Source organism: Typopeltis vanoorti, chromosome 4 (genome assembly GCF_054136105.1).
Source record: "Typopeltis vanoorti isolate ZY-2024b chromosome 4, IOZ_Tvanoo_1.0, whole genome shotgun sequence".
Taxonomy (NCBI): Eukaryota; Metazoa; Arthropoda; class Arachnida; order Uropygi; family Thelyphonidae; genus Typopeltis; species Typopeltis vanoorti.
Genome location: NC_143552.1, coordinates 82,605,001 through 82,629,442, shown reverse-complemented (window position 1 = coordinate 82,629,442; position 24,442 = coordinate 82,605,001). Strand labels below are relative to the sequence as shown.

The 24,442-nt window shown below is 35.1% G+C and overlaps 1 protein-coding gene across 1 annotated transcript in view; it reads left to right on the top strand.

Moving 5' to 3' along the window:
• The window catches only part of LOC150107456 (potassium voltage-gated channel subfamily KQT member 5-like), a 62,197-nt gene that overhangs the window by 24,211 nt on the left and 13,544 nt on the right, over positions 1 to 24,442 (top strand). Inside the window, exons 5-7 of the mRNA XM_090392104.1 lie at positions 7,600 to 7,710; positions 8,653 to 8,837; positions 12,840 to 12,911. Of these exons, the coding sequence (XP_090248230.1) occupies positions 7,600 to 7,710; positions 8,653 to 8,837; positions 12,840 to 12,911 (368 nt within the window). The remainder of the gene's footprint in view (positions 1 to 7,599; positions 7,711 to 8,652; positions 8,838 to 12,839; positions 12,912 to 24,442) is intronic.

Here is a 24,442-nt window from a genome sequence, read left to right as displayed (position 1 = left end):
TTTTTTTTCATTTATTGAATCTTTTCTTATATTAATTAGTGTATTTTACTATGATGATGATGATCAGCCTGTATTTTCACTGACTTCAGGGTGAATATCTCTCCCATTGCGGAAGAGTTGGGTCTACTTCTCCCATGGCAATCCAGTCCATGTTAGGAGAGTGTATATATCCTTGTATGAATGAACTTATGAAGGTGAAAGACAATCACAAACAACCATGCTCTAGCCGAGATTCGAATCCGCAGGCTCTTGGCTGAAGAGCCTATGCGCTAACCACTCAGCTAACAAGGCAGGCGTATTTTACTACAATATCATGGATTCTAGTGTAGCAGTATATTTGTAGATCTATTTCTAATTTAAAGAAGTGTATAAAAATGGTACTCCAACCCTGTTAGAACAAAAAAAGGATGTCAAAAGCAAAGGCTAATTCGATGTTGCTGACGAGAACATTTACCCCGCTGAACAGAAACATCGGTATTAACAATGTCAATAAAAATATCGAACATAATTTGACATATGAAATTTTCAGCTAAAATCAATTATTAGACAATCCACGCAGGAAACAGAAAAAGTTGAGAAACTTTTAGATGCACTCAGACAGGATAAGAAAAATAAACAGACACTAAAGCATGGAAGCTGGACGTCAGAGAACAGTAATAATAATTATTGTTAATTAATAACAGAGAACAACAACAACAACAATAATAATGATAATAATAATAATAATTTTTTAACATTTTATTATGTCTCAGATAAATTTACATACATACATACAATAATAATAATAATTTATATATATATATATATAATATTTATAATGCATTATATGAACACAATTGTGCATAACAGATACTTGCACGTACATAATATTTTATAAATAATAATAATAATAATTGTTTACAACGTATATTATTATAATATTAACAATTATGGCTATTACAGATTTTTTTTGCATTTTTACACTTTATATATACAATAACAATAGATATAATTTCTCTATATAATATTTTTTAATAATAATATTTTTTTCTATTATCATCATACAGAGTATTTACATATGTACAATTAAGACATATTATATTTTCTGCTCTGTACAAAATTCTGTACGCAGTTTAAGTACATAATTTTTTTTTTAATATTTTTTTCTTTGAATATAAATTCACATAATTTTATTTCTTCTCAGTATCATCATTTATTATACACCGTACTGACATATATATGACAATAATTTGCAGTCTATGATTATGAGGATTAGTCGAATGAGGCGGGGTAATCCCACCTACTTCGAAGCTATGATTAACTTTTATGAAGAGAGTGAGATTAGCCTTCACTATTTATGTTGTTTGGTACTGTTTATGGATGGAATGTAGGCGTTGGATACTGGTGATTTGTGATGTGTATATTAGTGTTAATGCTATATTAACTGTGTTGGTATAGTTTCCAGAGTTCGTGTTTTAATGTTCTGTAGTTGTTTATGTGTTTTAAATTTCTTGGTAGGTTGTTGAGTAGCGTGGGTATCAGATGCGATCTCACAAAAGAACCGTATGAGTTGTTGAAGGGTCTAGGGATGTAGAGAGTTGTTGTGGGTCTTGTTTTGCGATATATGCCTCTGTTGTTACGATAGGTGATGTTGAAGTAGTTCCTTAGTAACATTATGTAGTGTTTCAGATTTTTAATACTCAGGATTCTGTGTATCGCCATAAGCGTTTCGGATATTGACTGTTTTGTATAAGGTTTCCAAATCACTTTTGACAAGATTTTCCCATATCATATTTCTAATTACGTTAGGTGGCTTTAGATGTGTTTGCGTCGTAGACCGTTATACCGTACCTGAGTAGAGATTCGCAAACGTGATATAGGAGTTTTTTATGTTACATGGAATCATGACTTTTACTTGGAAAAGTTTTGCTGCGCTGATTTGTCCATTTATGATGGCAGTTTAAGTAAAAGCCAAGGTATTTTGCATGTGTTACGGGTTTGATTTCGGGACATTGGCAGGTATTTTTGTTTTTAATGCAGTGGTATGTGTGACAGTGTAGCGATAGTGGTCTGGGGCGCATAATTCTCGGATTATGCATCATTAACATTTGTGTCTTGGTGCCGTTAATTATAATTGAGTTTTGGTAGAAGTATTGTGATTTCGTTTAGGTCTTGTTGTGCTTTGGAGAGAGCCGTGTTGATGTCTGTGTGGACTGCTAGTAGTGCGGTGGCATCTGCGTACTGAAATATTTGACTTCTTATGGACAGGTTACGAACATCGTTAATGTATATATTGAATAGGGTAGGTGATAATATGGCGCCTTGTGGGACACCGTGTTTTATTCGTATACCTGGGCTGTAATAATAATAATAATAATAATTTATTATTATTTTTTAGTAGTTTGTCTTTTGTGAGTTGTGTGATATAATAATAAATTAACATTTTAACATTTTATTATGTCTCAGATAAATTACATACGTAGATATAATGATAGTTATATATACACGTCGTGTATATATATATATATATGTGTGTGTGTGTGTGTGTGTGTGTGTGTGTGTGTGTGTGTGTGTGTGTGTGTGTGTGTGAGTATATAATATTTATAATACATTACAGTTGTGAATAACAAATACTTGCAAGTTAATATTTTTAAATTATTTTTTTTAGAGAAGTAAAATAATTTATTTTATCATTAACTTACTGAGTGTTTACATATATATATACACATATTTACATATATTTACACACACACACACACACACACACACACATATATTTAGTGAATTTCATACAAATCTTCCGTTTTTGTATTCTAAATGCGTTAGTAATAGTTACTATAGATAGTAATTTATAATTTGCAATTTGATAAGGTTACATTTTTAACAGCATTTCTAGTATAACAGTAAGTTCTATATATTTCACATTTTTTGCTTTTTAATGTTTTTAACCGCTGTAACTAGACCACGTCAATGTAATAAGTACGGTATTTTTTTTGACCTCGAATGAGATGTAATGTCTGGTTGCATCCTCGAAGCTCTTTTTAATGAGCTTATCTGAGGATGACACCGATTAGATATAAGTTTTTTTTTTATTTGATTGCTGTGTTGGAGTAGGTTGATGTTTGGTAGGTCAAATAAATGATCTCTCTTGGTGGTTCACATTCATTTTTATTGTGGTCTTCTTTTTGAAGTAATTAGGAGGCTTTTTTTTCACTGCGGCAGACTTTCTGTCTTCTGAGCTTTTAATTTGTATCGGTTTTGAAGTTTGTGACTTCCTCATGAATATCTTGGCATCTCTGATCCACAAAAATTGGTATTTTGTTTCTGTTTTTTTTTCTTTTTTTTGCTTGGTACAACAGATTCTGGTTGAATGGTGTTAAATATTCGGATAGGTAGATTGGTGTGTTGTTTTGCAATGCGTTCACGTCCTTGGCAAGTTTTTTCTGTCTGCTTGCTTTTATGAAATTGGCTCTTGCGTACTTGCTTGTAAGACGAACTATGACTGGTGTAGGTAGTGGCAAGCCTTGTTTTTTGCTCTTCCTAGGAATCCGATTTACGGTCTCAGTGTCGTTAAGCTGTAGGGGGGATGTCAATTGCATAGCCTAATTTTAATACTTAGTCTCTGAGGTTTTCTGTAATAGCAGTTTCGGGAAGACCGTTTATGATAAGGTCTTCTTTATGTTGTTGTTGTTGATTTAAACGTTCGTATTTTATTTTTAACGAATGAAGTTTTTGATGGAGTTCGGATGTTTCTTTCATCAAATTGTGTTGCCTGTCATTTAGTGCGTTAATGCTGATTTTGATGTTTTTTTTTACCGTTTGCAACACTTCAATCACGTCTAAATTATTATGTTTGACTAAATCTTCATATTCGCTAGATTTTTTTTATTTGTTCGTTCTGTTTGTCGAAGAGTTCTTGCACAAGATCTACTAAGCTGGCTTTTATAGTCTCTAGACCGTTTTCTATTAGTATATTTAAAGAATTGAAATTATAGGACTCACCTGCATTTTTTTGTCTGTTCAGTTCGTCATCTGATTTTGCCTCCGGTATAATCGGCTGCGTCGTAGGTGGCTGCCTTAGGTGCGTTTCTTTGTTCCTCCTGCAGATTACACACTTCCATTCCTCGCCAGGTTATTACTGAAAAGCGGGTCCATTTTAAGTGTAGAATCCTGCTGCATTTCGTACAGGTTATTTGATTTTCGTCGGACGATAAATCCTCCAGGCATTTGATACACCTCATGACTCACCTTTCTTCCCTTGAGCAGTTGTGGCGTGATTGTAAAGATGGCGATGTCCTTTGTTCTTCGCTCGTTGTTGATCGCGGTCCTCTCTGTTCACTTTTCAACACTTCCAAATTTGGTTTCTTCGTAGCCGATTTTGGTGAATTTTATAGCACTGTCTTCGGCGTGACTGGTAGAGTTACGTGAGAACACTTTCAAATTAAAAACAAGAGTTGGAACCACTTCAAAATTATAAAAAACGGGGGAAGCGAAATCACCGTGCGACCGTTCGTGTGCGTACACAGCACCCTCTGTCTAATAATAATAATAATAATAATAATAATAATAATAATAATAAAAGTCGAATAGAACGTAAGAAAAAGGATGTTATGTGATAATATGAAAATTATGAGAAACTCAGGATAGGAGAATGCTATTTTCGATCCCATGATACCAGTTTTTGAATGGGAAGCAATGAAAATATGCTTAAATGATGCTGTGTCTGAATGTGTCTCTGGCGTGAAGAACAAATAAGGTAGGAGTGAAATAGATACTGTAAGGAATATAGGAAGGGTGGAAGGAGTTATAAAATATGTAATAGCTGGCCAGAAAAGTTACGAATATTGTAATTTTTTTGGCCTGAATTATACCAGTATTATACGGAAAGCAAAGTCAGAGTGTTAAAATAAATTGGCTTTACAGTCCAATTTCTCCAACAATACAGCTCATTTTTGGCAACTCAAAAAACGTTCATAGTTGTGCTGCAAGTAAATGAAAGAATAAATCAACTCGCTCGTGCAATGCATTGGGATGGAAATGTAAAATTTTTATAACTCCAATCCACCAAATGTTGTGAATTAGAACCTACATTAGAGCCATGGATGTGCTGGCTAAGTATGAGATAATGGAACTTTATCCAGCTCCTTTTTTCCTCCCATTAGCAGGATGATAATCTCACACCTAGGAGGAAATGATCTCCCACTTACAGATAAAAACCAGCTGCAAGGGATTCCTTGGCTGTTGGTTCAAAAAGGAAGGCACTATCCACTAGGCCAGCCATACTGCCATTCCTCTTAATTGTAGTTAGATTACTCTAATTAAATGCGTTAATTATTCTCATTTAAAGAAATACTCTAATTGTTGTGGCTACAAAATTTTCGGATTCGTTGTCGATGCCATTATCAAAGCAAAAGACTGGAAACTTGAGCTATCTGATCATGTGATACACGGTGGAGATTTCGGATGAGTTACAAAGAACGTGGGAAAAAAACAAAAGTGCAAAATGAAATAAACACATTGGGTGTTTATTTCATTTTGCGCACACACGCACACACACATATTCAGTAGTACCACTATTGGTTTATTTATGCCGCTGCAATGGAATACCACCACTTGGTATTCCATTGAACCACCATTTGTACATCATTCCTTACTATTTCAGGTAGCAGTGCAAGACTTTCCGTCTGGTCGAGCGTTAAAAATCATTCCTGAAGCATATGTCAGAGATCCTCATGCGGATTCTTTATGGCTTCAGCACTGTCATTTTTAGCGAACATTGATATTAAAGATACTTTTGATTATAAGCCAAACTAAACGACCAAAAATTTGGTTTCAGTATGAAAGTACTTACATAGCAATATAAGTTGTTTCACATTAGCCTGCCATTTAGACTTCCCTTTCATATATTTACGATTTCTAACAGATCAACAAAGTAACTTCATTGAGTCACACAGTTTCTTGCAGAACCAGAAGCATTCTTCACACAAAAAATAAAAGAGACTAGATGCGTCCAAGAAAATAAATGAAACGTGTTCGGCAGTTATTTGGAAGGGTTAAAAACTGATTTGAAAATTTTTACAAATATCTTATTCACACAGATATCTTACTTTTCCACATGGGAAGTGCCTTTCTTTTCTCCTCTTTTGATTGCAGTAAAGCCTCCTCCCACTGTAACGAGCAGGGGGCGGCTCGTGCATAGACACTGCGGAACTACAGTACCCCCAATTTTTCTCGATATATAAATATATTTATTCCTTTAATTACAATTAAAGGAATGGATTTTATTTTAAGTAATTTTGAATTATAGTAAACTGTATAATTTTTTTCGATAATAAATGATATTTTTTCATGTTTAATTTTTTTTTAAATTTTTACCATAATTTTGATATTTTATCCAAACACGTATACACTGTACTTACATTATGTATGTATGTATATTTCGAAAGTTGGATCACCCCCACTATTTCAAGCCACGAGCCGCCACTGGTAACGAGTAACTTTAGTGGTATTTCCTTAAGATGAGAATAGACACAAACCTCTCTTGGTCAGTATGGGATTGACGTTAACTGGAGATTGAGTGGATGGTGAATGATCCACAGCGAGTTAATTTTCCATCGTTAAGATGGCTGCTACGAATATTCCTGAAAAAAGAGAGTAAATGTTGCTCCTGGATGTGAACCAGGATTCTTTAGAAATAAGCTGCCGTCTCGTAGCACTGAATCCTAACAAATATATATTACTGTCTGAAATAGTATTGAGCTTTATAGTTGACTTTTTTGAGTTGCTGAGATAAAAAAAAAGTCAAGTTTACAGGACAACCTACCCTATCCCAGTTCCAGATTTGTCATAATCATAATTGAGGTGATCTCTGGGACATTGCCTGTTCCAGAGATCACCTCAATCTAGACCGACTCAAAAAAAAGACCTAGAAAAAGTTCTCTTTCTTCTGGTGAAGTAATCCTAAGGGAGAGAAAGCTATACTCAAAGGATTACAAAGCCACCTTTCTTTTGTACATCAAAAAATATACTTATTTCAAAAATAATTATTGTAAATATTTAGAAATCATGACTTCTTATCTTACCAAATCAACTGATTGCTTTATGTTTATGACACCAAAATTCCCATAAGCTCTCGTATAGCTGGTGGGTTAGTTGTTAAATATGCATTCAAAGCAATCTACTTGTGGCATGTGGATGGCAATCTTAAGATGCTATCACAGATAGAACAATTCACCTGTTGCCTTTCATTGTAAACCCTAAAATGTATTTTAGGATTGCACAAACCAGACAACCGGTTCTGGTCTATCTGGAAAATTTCATCGGTAGCTAGATTGAAGTTCGTGCGTTAGCAAAAGCTAAGGAATATCCTACTACGTTTCGCATTGAAAGTATAGAGCTATCTTCGAAAATTATTATCGGGATGTTAAATTGTAAATATAAAACAAGCGTCGTATTCTTGGAAAATTCTCTAAATATTTAGAAGAAATGGAACAATTGGTTCTTCAAAATACTTAGGAAAATTCTAAGTATTCAGATTATCATTATTTGTTATACGTGTAATGTATCCTCTTATAACTAAGCTTATAAATGAATTTTGAGAACATATTCTACTTCTTGCAGATTACACTGTGTACCGTGGGATATGGAGACATTGTACCTGACACGTGGCCAGGAAAACTAATTGCAGCTTTCTGTTCGCTGATGGGCATCTCTTTCTTTGCACTTCCAGCGGTAAGTTAAAATATGATGTGTGTGTGTGTGTGTGTGTGTGTGTGTGTGTGTGTGTGTGTGTGTGTGTGTGTGTGTGTGTGTGTGTGTGTGTGTGTGTGTGTGTGTGTGTGTGTGTGTGCGTGCGTGCGTGCGTGTGTGTGTGTTTCATTGATTATGACATTTCCTGGAATAAGTAATGCTCTGTAGCTATGGTAACTCTGTTCACATCCTAATCGTAATCGTAATCCTAATCTGTAATCGATTGATTTTCATTTTGATATTAAAATAAAATTGAATACGTTTTTTAGCTCAGTGGTTGTGGCGTTTGCACACCGCGGCGCTTGGCCGCACGAAGGAAGACTTGGTTTCGAGTCTAGTCGGCGACTAGAGGAAAATTTTTCTAAGCCTTTTTTCGACCGGTTCCCGAGTTAGTCGATCTCTGGCACGGGCAAGCGGGTTTTTCCTCCCGGAAACTCGGGTTTTTCGTCCCGTAAACTCAAGAAAATCGACCGTAGAACCCACATTATTTCAGACATTAAATATATTGTGTTAGGGTTAGGGACCACGAGATGGCGGCACATTTGAGCCGTCTCTCTTCACTGTGTACCGCTTAATTAGTGATAGCCTTGGGCCATCTATCTCTGATTGGTACCAGTGGAGATTGAACTGCCCACTCAGTCTCCAAAAGTTAGATAGGGTTAAATGGCCTCGCCTACTCCCGTATACGGGAATAAAAAGGCGTTAGCTGAGCTGACGTTTTTAGGTATTTAATTACGTCACCGAAGATTAAGACTTCGCATTCCAGAAAGGAAATGTGAAAGTTCTTCATTAGTAAAATAAATTTAAATGAAACCTAAGCAGCATAATTAAAAGAAAATTCTCAAAATTTGATGAAAACTTAGAATACTAAATGAAATTTGACATCTTAGTAATTTATTCTTTTTTTTTCCTCCTTCCATTAAGGGCATTCTTGGTTCTGGTTTTGCTCTAAAGGTGCAACAACAACAGCGCCAGAAGCATATGATCAGACGTCGTGGTCCTGCTGCTACCCTCATTCAGTGTCTATGGAGATGTTACGCTGCAGATGAAAACTCAATGTCCCTTGCCACATGGAAGATACATCAAGTTCCTTTCCCAAGTCCACCTGCGTAAGTACAGAAAAAAAGGCCAACTCTCAGAAGAAAACATTTTATCTATTTGCTTTCTCTCTCTCTCTCTCTCTCTCTCTCTCTCTCATCTTGTATCTATTTGAGAATATAAAGTAGTCTGCTATGTGCTATTCCATTTTACTCCTCTGACAATATTTACGCAGTTCTTTAGCATTCCTCTTATGATAACGCCATTGAATATATTCTGATGACATTTTCTTCAAATACCTTACAGTACCACGTTATTTATGTGTTTATTAATATTCTAGACCATCCACTTCTTTGATATAATGACAAAAAAGAAGCTTACCGTATTGATCTTTTTGAAACTGCCACTACTACATTCTTTACTAATTTACCCAACTCTTGCACAAACTCATCAGCCTCGTCTTTCACACTGGCTTAAATTTCCTTAAGAGCAAAATCAATAAACTGAGCGCTGCTAGCTAGTTATTAAGGTTTCAGTCTGTTTCCATTCGACAAGGAAAGCTTTTATCCTTTCAGAAGAAGTTAATTATTTTTATGAAGACATTTCTCCTTTTTCTGCATTTGTAGATAGAAAAGTTTTCTTCAATTTAGCGAGCAGTATTTCTTATAGCTGATTAAGTTTGAATGATTAGGAAAACTAATAAAACCAACTGAAGTTTGTATTGTACCAGTGTCCTTCAAACTGTGGACTAAACCGTTGTAAAACGTTTGGAATTCATTAAAAATATATATCGCTATTTACATTATGTAAATGGCGATATATATTCCCAATATTTTGAAATCAAAGATAAACTTAGTGAGTGTTTTTGAAAGAAAACTCACCGTGAAGGTTCAATGGGATATTTTTTAAACTGTCACGTTGCCATCGGAACTGCTTTTGGTTTGTATAAAGTAGCCTCTGATAGTTTAAATAATTTAATAATTTCTGATAATTTAGCCTCTGATAAGTTAAATAGTAAATTTAATTATAAATATATTTATAATACACACAATTTGATTTTCGTCAGTATAATTGGGATCTGAATATTAACACCTTGTGAAATGCTTTACTTCCAATATACACTTGAAAATACATATCGTTATTTAATATACACTATGTTGAAAGGCATATTGCAACAGCGATTGCATTTTGGTGGAACTGGAATTACACAGAAGTCAAAGGAATATGCCTTCTTTGGCTCTGATCACACTTTCCATTCTGTTTGTGATAGCGAGTTTGTGATAATATGAGCCCCGTATCCTGGACTATTCCTCCTTCAACATCACCTAATGTACTATTGGATGTATGGTCTGCTGTTACCGATGTTCCACATCATCTCAAACGTGTTCTGCTCTGTTCCGTAAAACTGTCATAATGTGAAAGCCTTGCACATTCATTTTGTTTAGTATATCATTGATCGCCTACATCAGGGCTGGCGAAAGCACTGCCCGCGTGCCGCATGCAGTCCGCGGTGCGATTTTGTGCGGCCCGCCTGTGGATTTTGATTTTCACGAGCGAAAAAATAAAATAATTTGAATCGAATGCGTATTAGATATTTTAATTCTGTCTCGGTGTTGGTAATTTTATTTCGTGTTTTTACATCACAATATACCCACCTGTTTTTCAAATATTAGATGTGTCAAAGAAACGTTCTTATACTGTTTTGTTCCGAGGCGCATGCTCCGGGCGCTCACGGGGAACGTGAGCGCGCGATTAGTGCGCAATTAGTGTTGTTCGTTTGTTCAGCTTTCGAGGTTGGGTCGCTGCTGCTGCTGCTCACCAAATTACTAGATACGCATTGTGATGCGGCTCTCGTTCAGCTCTGGCCTACATCATTGGTTTGCATGCTTTGAATCGAGTTTCCTTCCTTATTGCGACTGTCCTTTCAAAAATCTCCTCGGATCTACTCGAGAAGATTAAGATTCAAAGATATTTACCTTAGTTACTTTGGCTTGCAAATAAATAAATAAATTAAATAATAAGAATTGTAATGAAATGGATAAAGAGTCATGTTAGTTGACATATAAACTACAAGAAATTGCAGTTTAATCACCTTGAGACTGAATTTTACATTTTAAGAATAAGCAAAATCGCCCTTTCTGTCCTATTAAAAAAAGCTACGTGTTATATGCTATTCTATAGCTCTGATAGTGATTGCATTACAGATGGTAAGCGTCGCTTGATGCAATGCAGGCATTTGACTTGAAGTGAAGACATTTCGTCCCGCTTTATTAAAGTTACACCCCTCAGTATCAGACTTCTCCGCACTTGTATTATGCTTTCTCTTTTCTATCTGGTATTTTCTCGTCAAATTTGCATATTTATGAAAAGCGAGAGAAGAGAACATTATTCTGCTCTGCATGCGTTTCTTTCGAATTGAACTTTTTTTAATGTAAGTTTGTGCCATTTCTCATCTCAATTTCTGAAGAAATGGTTTAGCTTTTCAAAGAAAGTCGTTACTGAAAAATGGCATCGAAAGTTATGTAAACTGTCTTTTATTTCTTGTACGAGAAATCCCAGTCAAAAGAGAAAAAACAAAGTTTTGTACTTCGTTTATCATGTTGTGCCTACTCGATAAAGGAAAAGTTAACTGTTGGATATCATTGTTTAAGATTGCTACCAGATGCATTTGCTCATTTAGTGAAAAAAATTAAATGATTACATATAATAAAGATAATTTGATTAAAAAAACCACAGAATTGGATGGTCTAAGACTTTCTTCGGAGCAAAAAGAAAGACGTTGGATCGCTCAAGTATTCATACAGAATTAATGACGCATTCATTTCCAAGTGATGTGCTTTATTTCAGTAACACCACACAAATACATCACATGGGAACGTTTCTCGAAATGCATGCTTCCTGTGTTTTATCCTTATTTATAACTTGTTTTTTTACAGACATTTTTAAGTCTCAGGTGTATATTGTTACACCTAACAACTCATTTTCCGTTAAATAAACCCAAGTGATTAATATTTTTGGATTGCATTTAACAGCTTAAAAACACAAAATACAAATTCGTGTTGTTTCGCGTTCAATTTTGGAAGAGTTATTTATTAAACTTTTATTTTTATCAAGAGTTGAAAGTCGAATATTGGTCTACTCACTAACTGTCATGTTACTGCATCAAGAAGAATTACTGGTTAGGCATAGATGATAGGCATAAAAGATTAGAACATAATGATAGAATACAGTTCATTTTGGGCAGTTTGAAAACAACTTTTCCCGTATTCTCTTAACATATTTATACTTTTTTATATTAGATGTGATTTGTAGTATTATTGACATATTAGTATTAGGTATTATCGTTCTGTACTCGTAAAGAGGAGGACAATGATGACTACGAAATGAAATCATACCGTGAGTTAAATATTGATTTAAAGTTTACTGCGTGTGCACTTAGTTTATCATAATTTTCTGCTTAGCAACCAGCAGGCTGTGAGCTTGAATCCCACTCTAGCATGGAAGGTTGTAAAAGTCTATAGGTGGTATGATTGATGATTAAGCAAGAGGTTACCACCCTGCTTATACAGGGAGTCTGAAGTTGCTTGAAAAAATTCTGCTTTGGGTTGATAGAGCACAGATCTTGGATTGTCTAATCCATTTTTTTCTTTCAAGACACTAATGCACTATATAGGTTTACAATCGTTTCCTGATCGGGATTGAACTATATGTAATATATCTAGAGGTGAGGAATCTGCTGATTTTTGTTGCTTTTAAGTGAAAAAGAATTAACTAATAATGTAACGAATAATGCGTTTGGCCTTATGAGAACCCTCTGAATGGGAAGCGGCCTACCGATAAAAAGGTTCTCACCTTTGGTCTCATCAACCCACCTATTTATATAAGTGGGGTGATATTGGGGTGAAGTTGTAATTTATAATGAAGTTTTTATGCATTATCCTGTGTTTAAGCTACATAAATACTCTATGTTTTTTTTGTCACTGTTATTGCATGCATTATCAATATGCTGTCACCTTTACGTAATTTGAATAATGAAAATATTTCTGTGCGCTTATTGGAATATGTGTTTATAGATATCCTAGTGGGTCCTTTACTAATGTCAAACAGAAGAGCAAAATTGATTTGGCACCCAGCACCGGAAGTTTGTAAGTGTTTTCATACTTATTCTTTATTAAATTTAATAGATAAATAAAAAAGAAAAAAATGTCATTAATTCAGATTTAATCTTCCATCTTTATTTTACATTTTTAGTGTTCGTTTTGAATGTATTTGAGGGTCAACATTTCCGAAGGATTTACTAACCACTACCACTTAATAGAATATCTTACAAATTCGAATATACTTAAAACGTATTTCATGGTCGGTTTTATTTTCTTGTATATACAACGATTCAATCCAGCTCACTCTGCTGTTGTTGTGAACCACTCTCTGATTTCGCAATGTGAAAGCAATATGTACTTCTTTCATTTCATCGCCGTCTTTCCTTATTTTCTTTTATGAGCATTCGTATTTACAGACAGCAGAAGATAAGGAGATTATTTTTACAAGGTCATCTGCCATTTATTCAGCTAATCTGTGGATTTTGTTACCAGTACGTAATGGAAAATAACACGACATGCTTCGAGGAAAGATTCCGCTGTATTTGATTCCTTTTATCATATTTCACGGGTTAATACAATAAGGAATATAATAAGATTGAATGTCCTCTTTTCTCAACAGAATTCGACTAATGCATGATGAGATAAATATCTGATTAATATCGGTTGCTTTCCTCTTTTAAGATTTTTTGAAGTCTTCATTAATTTTTTTTTTCATGAAATACTTTCCTCCACGTGCTATTTTGAGCTCTATTTTTTATTAAAGGTTTCTTGTTGTTGTGAACTGGCTGTTTGAGATCAGTTATCTCTTCTCGGAACCTTCTTTTTCCTAGCCCTTGTTTTTATTCAAGTGCACAACTGAATGCACTTAGAAACATGAAATATGCTTCCGGTTGCGCAAATGATTATAAATATATTGTACATTTAAGTAACAACCAAACTTTTAATTTTGTTTTACGTTTCTTGTGTAAACATTTGGCTTTTTGGACATTTGGTTGTTTAAATTAAACTATGAGACGAATCTATTACATCTGTGAATTGTGACTTGCGTGTTTAGTGGATGGTTTGCATATTGTATGATAAGAAAAATCCCGTGCTTGTGGACTAAAACTTTTATAGTCCACAAGCCTTTATAAATATCCCTTCCATATTACGACTGGAATCCAACTCAGGATTTTCTCACACGAAAGGCGTAGCAATTGACGAATTACTGCAACTTACTTGTGTTCTGTTCATCCTTTTGTGCATTCATGTTTACATTCTTTCCATGTTCTCCGTAGGTGTAGTACAGTGCTCTTAGAAGCATAAGCAAACAATTTGAAAAAATTTAATGAAACCATAATCTCTCTCTCTCTCTCTGTCTGTTGTCTCTTTTCAGAGTTTTTATTGCTTAAATATGTTAAAGAGAGGTAATAGTCTTTCCTCTTGACATAAAACATTGCTGTTAAAGTAAATGACGAAATTATACTGATCGGTCCGTCAAACTGCTCTTTTAGAAAATTTCCAAAACTAAGATAACAGAAAATATATAAACCTGTTTCTAGCACGAATTGTACTGCTTTGTATCATTTATCACTTTTCATTATATCGCCTGTAGTTTATGGATAACCGGTATAACAAGTAAAATTATTTCAGTTTATTGAATATCTTTAAGTTCATTCGGAATTCATACTAGCACAATAATTGAAAGAGTTCGTTAAGACAGGTTAAGACGGTAATGGATATTTCACAAAAGCGAACAAAGAACCGTAGAGACGTAGGTGCCCTAATATGTGAAACTGCAATTACGTGCGTTCACAGTGTAAAATATGTTTCCTTTAGGCAATCAAAAATCACTTGGGTTGATAAAACTAAGTGTTGTTCTTATATCAACCCTGTTGCTTATTTTGTCCACTTCATAAGGCTGAAAAGTTGCGATATATATAGTTGCATTTCTAGATTATATTTGCAACATGTATGGAATCGAATAATGAAAATATAAAACTTGGAACTATAAATCGTGTCTTTTAATGATGTCAAATTGTAATGCTCAGCCTCAATGGGGATTTTAGATAAGGACTACTGCAACATCCTTTATTTTTTATACATTTAGGCAGTAAACATACATAAAAATCATCTGCTGCTTTTTGTTTCCTCAAATACAAATGGAATGAGCGCTTTTAACTCTCACTTCTTTTAGAAATTGATGGTCAACTGGTTTACGCCCTTAACCGTCACCAATAGCTGAGCTCACGACTATTTGATGATTTTCAAGCCATCTACTAGAGAGTACACCGACAGCTGCCCGTCATCTCGTGATCCTAAATCCTAACGTTCATATGGTTGTCTGAAATTGTCTAAATTTAACTGTCGGTATTTTTTGAGATTCGGGATTGGAAGGTCAATTAGAGTTAGAGTTTCTGGAGGAGAAAAAAACTTACTTTTTATGATTATGTAATTGGGAAACCGACTGAAAGAAAGGCCTAGAAAATGTTCATTTAGTCGATGGCTGGAAAAATCGAATCTAATGATTTTTCTGCTAGCGCTGACGATCCATCATTATTAAATGATTAAAATATAATTAAAATCCGTATAACTGTTTTAGAAACTGCTTTCATCTTTCACAGTTTCGTGGAACACACTCACTCTAATCTGCCACAGACAGACTTCTGCCTTTATTTCCAAAACTGACCAATAAACGAAGAGGAAGTGAAGAAACGCGAACTCCGTTACTCATAAGTCCTCCAATAGTATCAGGAGCAAGCACGCACACACGGACATATCAAACTATGGTTGGTATTTATTATTAGTATTACTATTACTATACAGGTAATCAATAATCACGATGGAGTCAAAAGACTCATCGTAAACAAAAACATAAGACAGTTGTGAGTGCCCGTTGGGACACTCACCATTTAAGCAATTCATTCCACTCATTCACCACTCTCCAAGCAAAGAAACTAGATTGTGGGCTGAACTCTGCAACCCACACATCTCCAATCTGTCCTCATAGGGAGCTTTCCACAGAATTTCACCAGCTGGGTCAATTATCTCCGAATCCTCTTCCCACCTCCTGATCTCAAGAAACCCAGGTGACCAAATCTGTGCATAGTAGTCAAGATGAATCAATTTCTTTGCTTGGAGAATGATGAATGAGTGGAATTGCCAGAGGTACGAGTGTCATATAAGGAATGATAATAACCTCCTTATATTTTCCTGTCAATGTATTCTTCAACATCCAAGTAATCCTTTCGGCTATTTTACGACCCTTTGTTAAATGCCGTCGGAACTTCAACTCTCTATCCACCATTATTCCCAAATCCTCAGCATCATCAATTTCCTATAATCCCGTACTAGTATGTAGTCTTTTCAACAGCAAGAAGTGCGTAACCTTACATTTTGCAGGCATTAATTTCACAACTGTCCTTTTCCCGCAATGCAGGTTTATTTAAATCATCCTGCAGAATATCTGCATCATTTTATTAACTACTGCCATCCTCAGTTTTATATTGGACTATCCTCCCTTCAATTTTCTGCTATATCATTACTATAAAATTAAAACAGTAGTGGCCCTAATACAGAGCCCTGTAGAACTTCACTAGTCAATCTCATTCGCAGTGATTCCACTTGACACCACCCTCTGTTGTCTGTCTTTAACACACACAAACACACACACACACACACACACACACACACACACACACACACACACACACACACACACACACACACACACACACACACACACCCATCCATGCCACCAGTCTCCTATCTATTTCAATTTGCTCCAACTTATGTAATACTCGTAGTTTTCTGTGGTATTTTACAAAGTCCATCAGTATTACGGTGTAGCCATTTCCTTTATCCGATGTCACTTTATTATCAAATGTGAATCAATTACTAAAGCAGGAAGTACCTTTTACTGCTCCTTTAGAGTATCATATCTTATCCACCTAATCCTGAATTTTGCCTTTAACCAAATTTTCCAATATTTTAATCACCACTTTTCAGAGAGATACTGATTGGTCTGTAAACTGTTACTTCTATCTTAGAACCACCTTTGTGTAAAGGAACTTTCTCATCCTCTTTCCACCCATTCAAAGTTTTCCAGAGCTGAGACAGATTACACAACTTCATCAGAGAATTGCCAGTTCTCCTGCACCTTCTCATAGCACATGGGTACAACAGCCATACAATTTCACTGATAGCTTCGCATTGATATTTTTTCAACGAGCAGTTTATCGGCTTCAGTTCTTACATAAGTCTCTGTCACATGAGCTATTGCAACGTCTCCACCTGGATGATACGCTCCTGCAACGTGATCGCTTAGTAACCCAATTATTTCTTCTGTTACTGTCACTTTCCTACCCTCAGTACTAAGTGAAGTTATTCCTCCATAATTATTTTCTCTTACTTTCTTCCTAAGTAGTGAAAAAAAACTCTTTTGGATTTACTTTGAGCTACTTAGCTGATTTTCTCTCGTAATTCGATATAGCATTTCTATCACAGTTAGCTACACTTTTTTGCCTGCGCTTAGTATTGCTCATGTGTATGCTACTCATCCACTTAATTCCTCCTGACCGTGGGTATGCAGTGTGATGCTTTTCTCTCGAATAATTCCTGACCACTTCCCATGCATTACCGATGTTATTTCCACGTAGCCTCTCATGACATTGCACTGCTCCAAGTTGCCGCCTAATATTTTTATTGTAGTTCCAAATAAACCCTTTCTTGACATGTCAAGCAATCTCCCTGGATTTTCCCGTAAGTGATAGCCAATTGCATACATGTGGGATATTCAGTAAAAGAATATTATTCAGTAAGCGCAAATGCCACCTCATTTTTTCGCATACGAGACATATTATTAAAGGATGATTTTGAATCCATCTATGTGAAGAGGGCTGCTTTTCTATTCTGTGTTATTCCATTATAGAAACACTTTTAAGAAAAAATTTAACACAGCTCCTCATTGACCATATATTCATTTTATCTGGGAGTTTGAATTAGATTAGTTTATTTGAATTATATTCAGTCTGTGCAACAGCTGTAGTACCTCCTCTCGTATTCGTGACTTTCTTCATCTAGTGAAGGGTAGTATTGAGCTGAATGTTGCACTCCAGGTTGGCGGTTCTTGGCAGAATGGGCACTCATTAGCTGAACAATATCTTCTGCATTTGCAGAAGATATTGTTCAGCTAATATTGTTCACACACACACACATAATACACATACACACACACACACACACACACACACACACACACACACACACACACACACACACACACACACACACACACACACACACACACACACACACACACACACACGAATACCATCTCCACTAATGAAAGTTATTCTTTCTTTCATTCATTATTTCTTTTACTTGTAGAATAATGATAGAATTCTTTTGGGTTATTATTAATTTGAAGGGCCATGTTCTTCTCATAATCACACGTAACTTTCCGTACGATATTGTACGGCATTTACGACATTTATAACTCTCCTGCGGGTGCCTTATAAGCTGCGGCCAGGAGAGGTATGAAAATTACAATTTCTATGCTTGGTATCATCCTTATGCACGTGGCACTCCTTCTACGTCATCTTTGACGTTTACCCTATTGTTTCTCCTCAGTTTATCATAATTTCCTCCTCTGTCGTTCAACATGTGACCTTTTCTGAACTTGGCCACTTCCTAGGTCATTACTGTAAAATCTGTCTTACTAACAGGCAGCAGAACAATCTCGTCTTCAACTGAAATATCCCCCCCCACCTCTGACTCTATAAGCAGACCTAATACTCTTTGACCCCCGTTACTTCTATTTCATGAGGATTTTTTTTTTCCTCGCAACAGCTCAATAAATGCGTTTAATGCAGCTTCATTCTTCTCATAAAATTTCACTGCTTCCCAATGAATGTTCGGGTAATTCTTGTCAGTCATGATGATTACACGTTCATCAACCATTAAGTTGACTGGTTATGCATGTCGTTGTCACCACTAGGTCTGTACCAACCCACTATGAATTTGATCTTGTTAGACTCCACCTCACACCATATAGCTTCATACTCCCTGCTATTTTAGCAGCATACTCCCCTCCCCCTCATCTTCTGTCGAATCGTGTTATCCTTCCTAAAATTATTGCACTCTTAATACTCGATACCAGTTATTCTAAGAGCCATGTCTCACCGATGTCCAAAATCTGAGTCCCCAACATATTTACCAAGGCCACAAACTCCCTCCCTTTATTCCTGATAATCCTGGTATTCGCGTACAGACAAAATATCTTACCTCCGGGTTTTTCTGTATTCTCTCCTCTGTAATCTGTATAACCCACTTGGACAACTTGCGTATCTCTATTCGTATCTAATGCCTCGCTTATTCATTTTTGCACATACTTAATAAGTCATTAACCGGATGAACACACAATCATCCCTTCATCATAATCATCTCCATGATTAAGCATATTCTTATCATTAACGTAGTTGCATAACTTAATTGCACTTACGCAGAGATTTCCCGTCATTCCTCCCATCATGATCAGTTTCCCTGACTTTCCATATTAGGAGGTCTCATACCAATTAATAATTTCTGCAGACATATACAGAGTCATTTCAGATAACAAGCGAAGAACAAAAAATACATTGATATTATTTGTTACTATTACCAGAGGAAAGCTGGATACATCATCGTCACTGAAATAAGACTGCACGTTATTTCATTTAACTGATTTTTATTTCATAAAAATAGAAATCTGAGTTTATGGAATTTCTAACTTCATGTGCCTAATCTTGTGATAAGACTTACAGAGAAAAAAGATCGCTATAGATTCACGATTTTGGTCTCCGACTAGAAAAACGTTTTTCGTGGAGTTTCTCAAGAGTTAACTCTTAAGCCATTAGTTGATCTTTGATTTAGCCGAGTAAAATTTCTTCATTTAAGGAATTTTGGTTTTTAACTTCAGAACTCAGAAAATTCACTTGTAGAACCGGCACTATTTCATAGTTTAATATAAAGGTTATTTATTTTATTTTTATGTGGCTGCCACCTACAAAAGATCGTAAACCTGTATTATATTAGTATCGTAGGTTGGCCAAGGAGTTTTTCTATTTTTGTATTTTTTATTTAATTTTTGCATAATCCGGAGACTCTGCTCTAGAGACCAAATATGGAATTTTTGATGAGATTTATCTCCTAACTAAAGAAAATCACAAACATGTACGCAATGTTCATTAAATATTTTCAAGTAGCCGGTTGGTTGGAGAATGGACACGGCAACGACTTGGCCAGCCATGTCGTCAAAAGAATGAGATTGTGTCCCTTCTCTCTCTCTCTCTCTCTCTCTTGAAGACTTCGTACTCGAAGTCTTCAAATCATTGGTGTCAAGGAATTCAACTACTGTTAACGACGAGTGGTTAAGATTCGCCATCTACTGATTTCAAACAGTTACTTAGAACTAAAATCTTGTTTTGCTGACTTCGCCATTTATTTCAATTATATGCAATTTCTATGTCTCTTTGAGAACTAAATGAGGTTGGATGATTTATTCCTTTAAATATTTTCATTAATATGTTGTTCATATGAAATTTATTTTTTTAAAGATAAAAATATGAATTAAAAAATTAAGTATACTTAATGACACTGAAAAATATTCAAAATGTCGCAAGCGGGAAGTAGTACAGATATTCTTAATAAAAATAATCCTAAGAAATGAAAACTGGAATAATAATTTTAATTGTTAGCTTAATAAGAAATGAACTATTTATATTGAAATGATAAACGCAAATGTTAATACGAAACCAGTTGATAAATTCCAATAAGAAATCGTTAATAATTCCGATGAAAGTTAGAAAGGTATATTCATGAACCAAGAGGCGACCTCTCACAGTTTTAAACATTATAAAGAAAATCTAGTGAAAATGATAAACCACGTTTGGCTTTATCATTTATTTAGTTGGTACAGTAAATAGCTTGGTATTTCTGTGAAAGTTTTTAGGTAATAAACGATTTTCGGCTGCAAAAGTTACACCAGCACCCTTGTTAATGCAGGCTTGAGAGAAAAAAGAAATAGCACCATGACTTGGATTGAAAACAGAAAGATTACCAAAACAAGCCTTAAAGTACAAGCCATTAGAAAAAAGAAAACCAGGACGTCCTCTTAAACGATTCAACGATGACTTCTAAGGCCGGAACAGGCCATGCTAGGCCTAATTCCTTGATACGCATGATGATGATGATGATGACTTGGATTTCCAGATTATCTGTTCCTTAGCAGACCCTGCAGTATTATAAATGTACTCTAGCTTTACAACCTCCCACGGATGAGATTCGCATAATAATAATAATAATAATAATAATAATAATTAATAATAATAACAATAATAACACACACGATAATTTGGAATGTATTGATGCGTCGCTGAACTGGAAGCCTGAACTAATGTATTGTGTTTCATTAAGTTTTTAAGTGTGTAGGGTGCGTGTTTCTTGTTCATAGTATGTCCTTAGAGCTCTTTTCAGGCTATTGTAGTCTGTAAGGTTCCTATATTCAAAAGGTACTTTGTTTAACATGTCTGGGATGTAAAAGCTTCGCGGGGCCTTTCCATAGTGATTTGTATTTTTATGTGACATAATGAGTTGTCTGAGGTCTTGTTATACGGTAAGTATTTCTGACTGTCCTGTAGTTGGCATCGAAATAATGTTTTAGAAAAGCTGCATAGTGACATAAGCGTTTTGCTGTCAGTATTTTGTGTTCTGACATTGCAGTGTATTTAAAGTCGATATTGTCTCTTTGTTCCCAAAAGATAAGTTTTATCATTTTGTACTGTAACGACATGAATCTATTTAGTTTTATTCTTCTTCTAACTTTGGGTGTAAATTGAAGACGAATCCTGTTAGAGAGGCATCTGCATATAGGATTAAACAGTTTTCTCCAGGTGTCGAATGAATCCCACTGAGATGAACATGATCCCTCCATAAAATTCGAATCAGAGAAAACTATCTCAAGTTAACATGATTTCCCGACTGATTACAAAATAATAAAAAAATAAAATAAAATTTCATCGATATTTACATCCATTTTAGTGTAAAGCAGTTGCTTGCTTAAAACATCAAGAGTTTTTATTCAAGCAACAACAAATAAATAAAGACAATTTAAATACTTGTGATTTATAATTAGCAATCATTCTATCTTCATTACTCAGAGGAACTATAAGTATAAATAATCTTTATTCTAAAAATTAGTATTGCCAGGCAATTGTTAAAATTATAGGAAAACTTGATGTTTCTGCGCGTGTTTTGATTTTTGTATTGGAATTGTTAGCGAACTTTCTAGTATTTTTTCACATAAAGTAATATGGATATTAATAAATATAAGCATCCTAGACTCAGACCCTACTGGTTCAGTAGAACTGCAGCTTGGCAGTTAAAATTTCAGCCATCTCTTAGAAATCTCACTAACGCTCTACAAGACAGTTAATTCTATCAGTATATCCAGTTTTATCTCTCATTGCACACATTCGTAGCCAGTCTGTCTGTTTTGGGGAATGAAAAACCCGACTATCCAGAAGAAAAAATTCTCCTGCCTCCGGATTAGAGCGGCCAACTCAACTTAATTTGAAAACCCATACTAAAGATTTTTCACTTCTTAGACAACATTCGAATCTAGCTCTTTACATCTAAAGGAGCATTTGTTACCTCCTTAATTCACTGGATATCAACTGAGATACAAACTGAGCTGATTAGTTTTTGTTGTTTGTGTTATTTTAGTTTATCTTAATTGTTATTATATTAAGCGCATTTGTGTGTGTGTTTCGGTGCCTTTATTTAATTTTAGGAAACCAGATTATATCGTATTATATATCAGTTTTGTCAGAACATAGGGAAATAGCATATGACTCACTCGAAATTGATTTTTTGCTTTAAATCTCTAACAGTGAGTTAGTCGATCTCGGGGTATGGTTTTTGGTTTTCCTCCGATAATTCCGGTCTTCCCCCTTATCCCCCCACCACAAACATATAACAAATATCCTCGAACATATTTACACACTAATATTTCCTGCTACTGCGGGATAATAATAATAATATTCTTTCTACCACACTGACATCTCATGGCCTCATTTGATTGATTTACACTTTAAGTAACCTTCAACAGATCTGAAGTCTAATATTACATTCTCAACACATTTGATGAGAATGTAATACTAGGCTTCAGTAAACAAACAAACACGATTGTTAAAAATCAGATTGCAGCCTAAAGTTCTTGGTGTGTAGGAAAACACATACTAACAGATGCGTCCATACAGGATCACAACATTATCCATCATAGAATAACATAGGAATGAAAACACGAGGAAACACAGCAGGGACAATAGCTAGCAAGAAAGAACATTAAATGACATGAGCTGAAATCCTTAATTGCCGCATGATTCCTGAAAAGCTATTATATATACTTTCACTTAAAAAAAAAAAGGAAAAAAACTTCTCTTTACAATAAACCACCAATATTTACATACTGGTGGATTATTTGGAGATGTTAACATCTCGGTCTAGAGACCAAGCATGAAACTTTTTTCACGCCACATGAGGCTTCCAACTTCCAGAAAACGGAACTGTGGTTATCGTACCAAGCGATGAAATTCATCTCCCACCTAAAAAAAAAAAAAAAATTCACAAACACATGCCCACGCGGAATTCAACTTGTTGGTTGTTGAACAGATACGCTAAACGCTCTACAAAGCGGACAAACTAATTTAGTTGTTTGGAATTACGGTAGAGGCAACTACGGCTATGAGGGTAGTGCATTATGTTTGTTGTTTTTTCCGATTTGTTTCTGTCCAAAACCCCAAGTTTTTGGACGAAAAACCCTTTAACCTCCGTATGAGTCCGGCTAACTCACTCTATGATGAAAACTTCTCATAAAGGTTCTTTGCGTCCTTGACAAGATTCGAATCTAAGTCACTGAGATTCCAATCCTCCTGCTATTTACCATAAATGAATGTGATGCTGCCACTTCACCTGTCTGGCAGAAAGCAGTACGCAGAGAGAGTTCGAGATAGTGATGACCGTTCAGTTTCTAATTACAGGCTCTACGGGCAAATTATTATTATTATTATTATTATTATTATTATTATTATTATTATTATTATTATTAGATGACACCTTCATGGAATCACAGAATTATTATGGGAGGCTACTCTGCGCTACTCAACAAGATTCACATTGCATCAACTATCACACAGTACGTGCCTTATAACCAATCTAATTGTGAAATGGATTAAGTGATACATGAAAGAAAACGAAGTGTGCACTGTTAAAACCCACAATGAAACTTACTAAGAAAAAAGTGAAGGGAAAAACATTTTTTTCAGTTTCCTCAGAACTATTTATTTGTATCTGTATTACTTTACGTGAAGTAGTTGCTAATTTTAGAACATACAATCTATGAATATACTGACATGTATGGAGGTCTTTAAATCGCTTCTAATGTTCCATAAGCACAGCAGAATAACGTCCAACGAGTAATACAAAGGGAATTCCGAAAGTAATGCTTATGCGCACACTACACTTGGTCCATTTTGGTCCATCATCCCTCGCCACAGTTT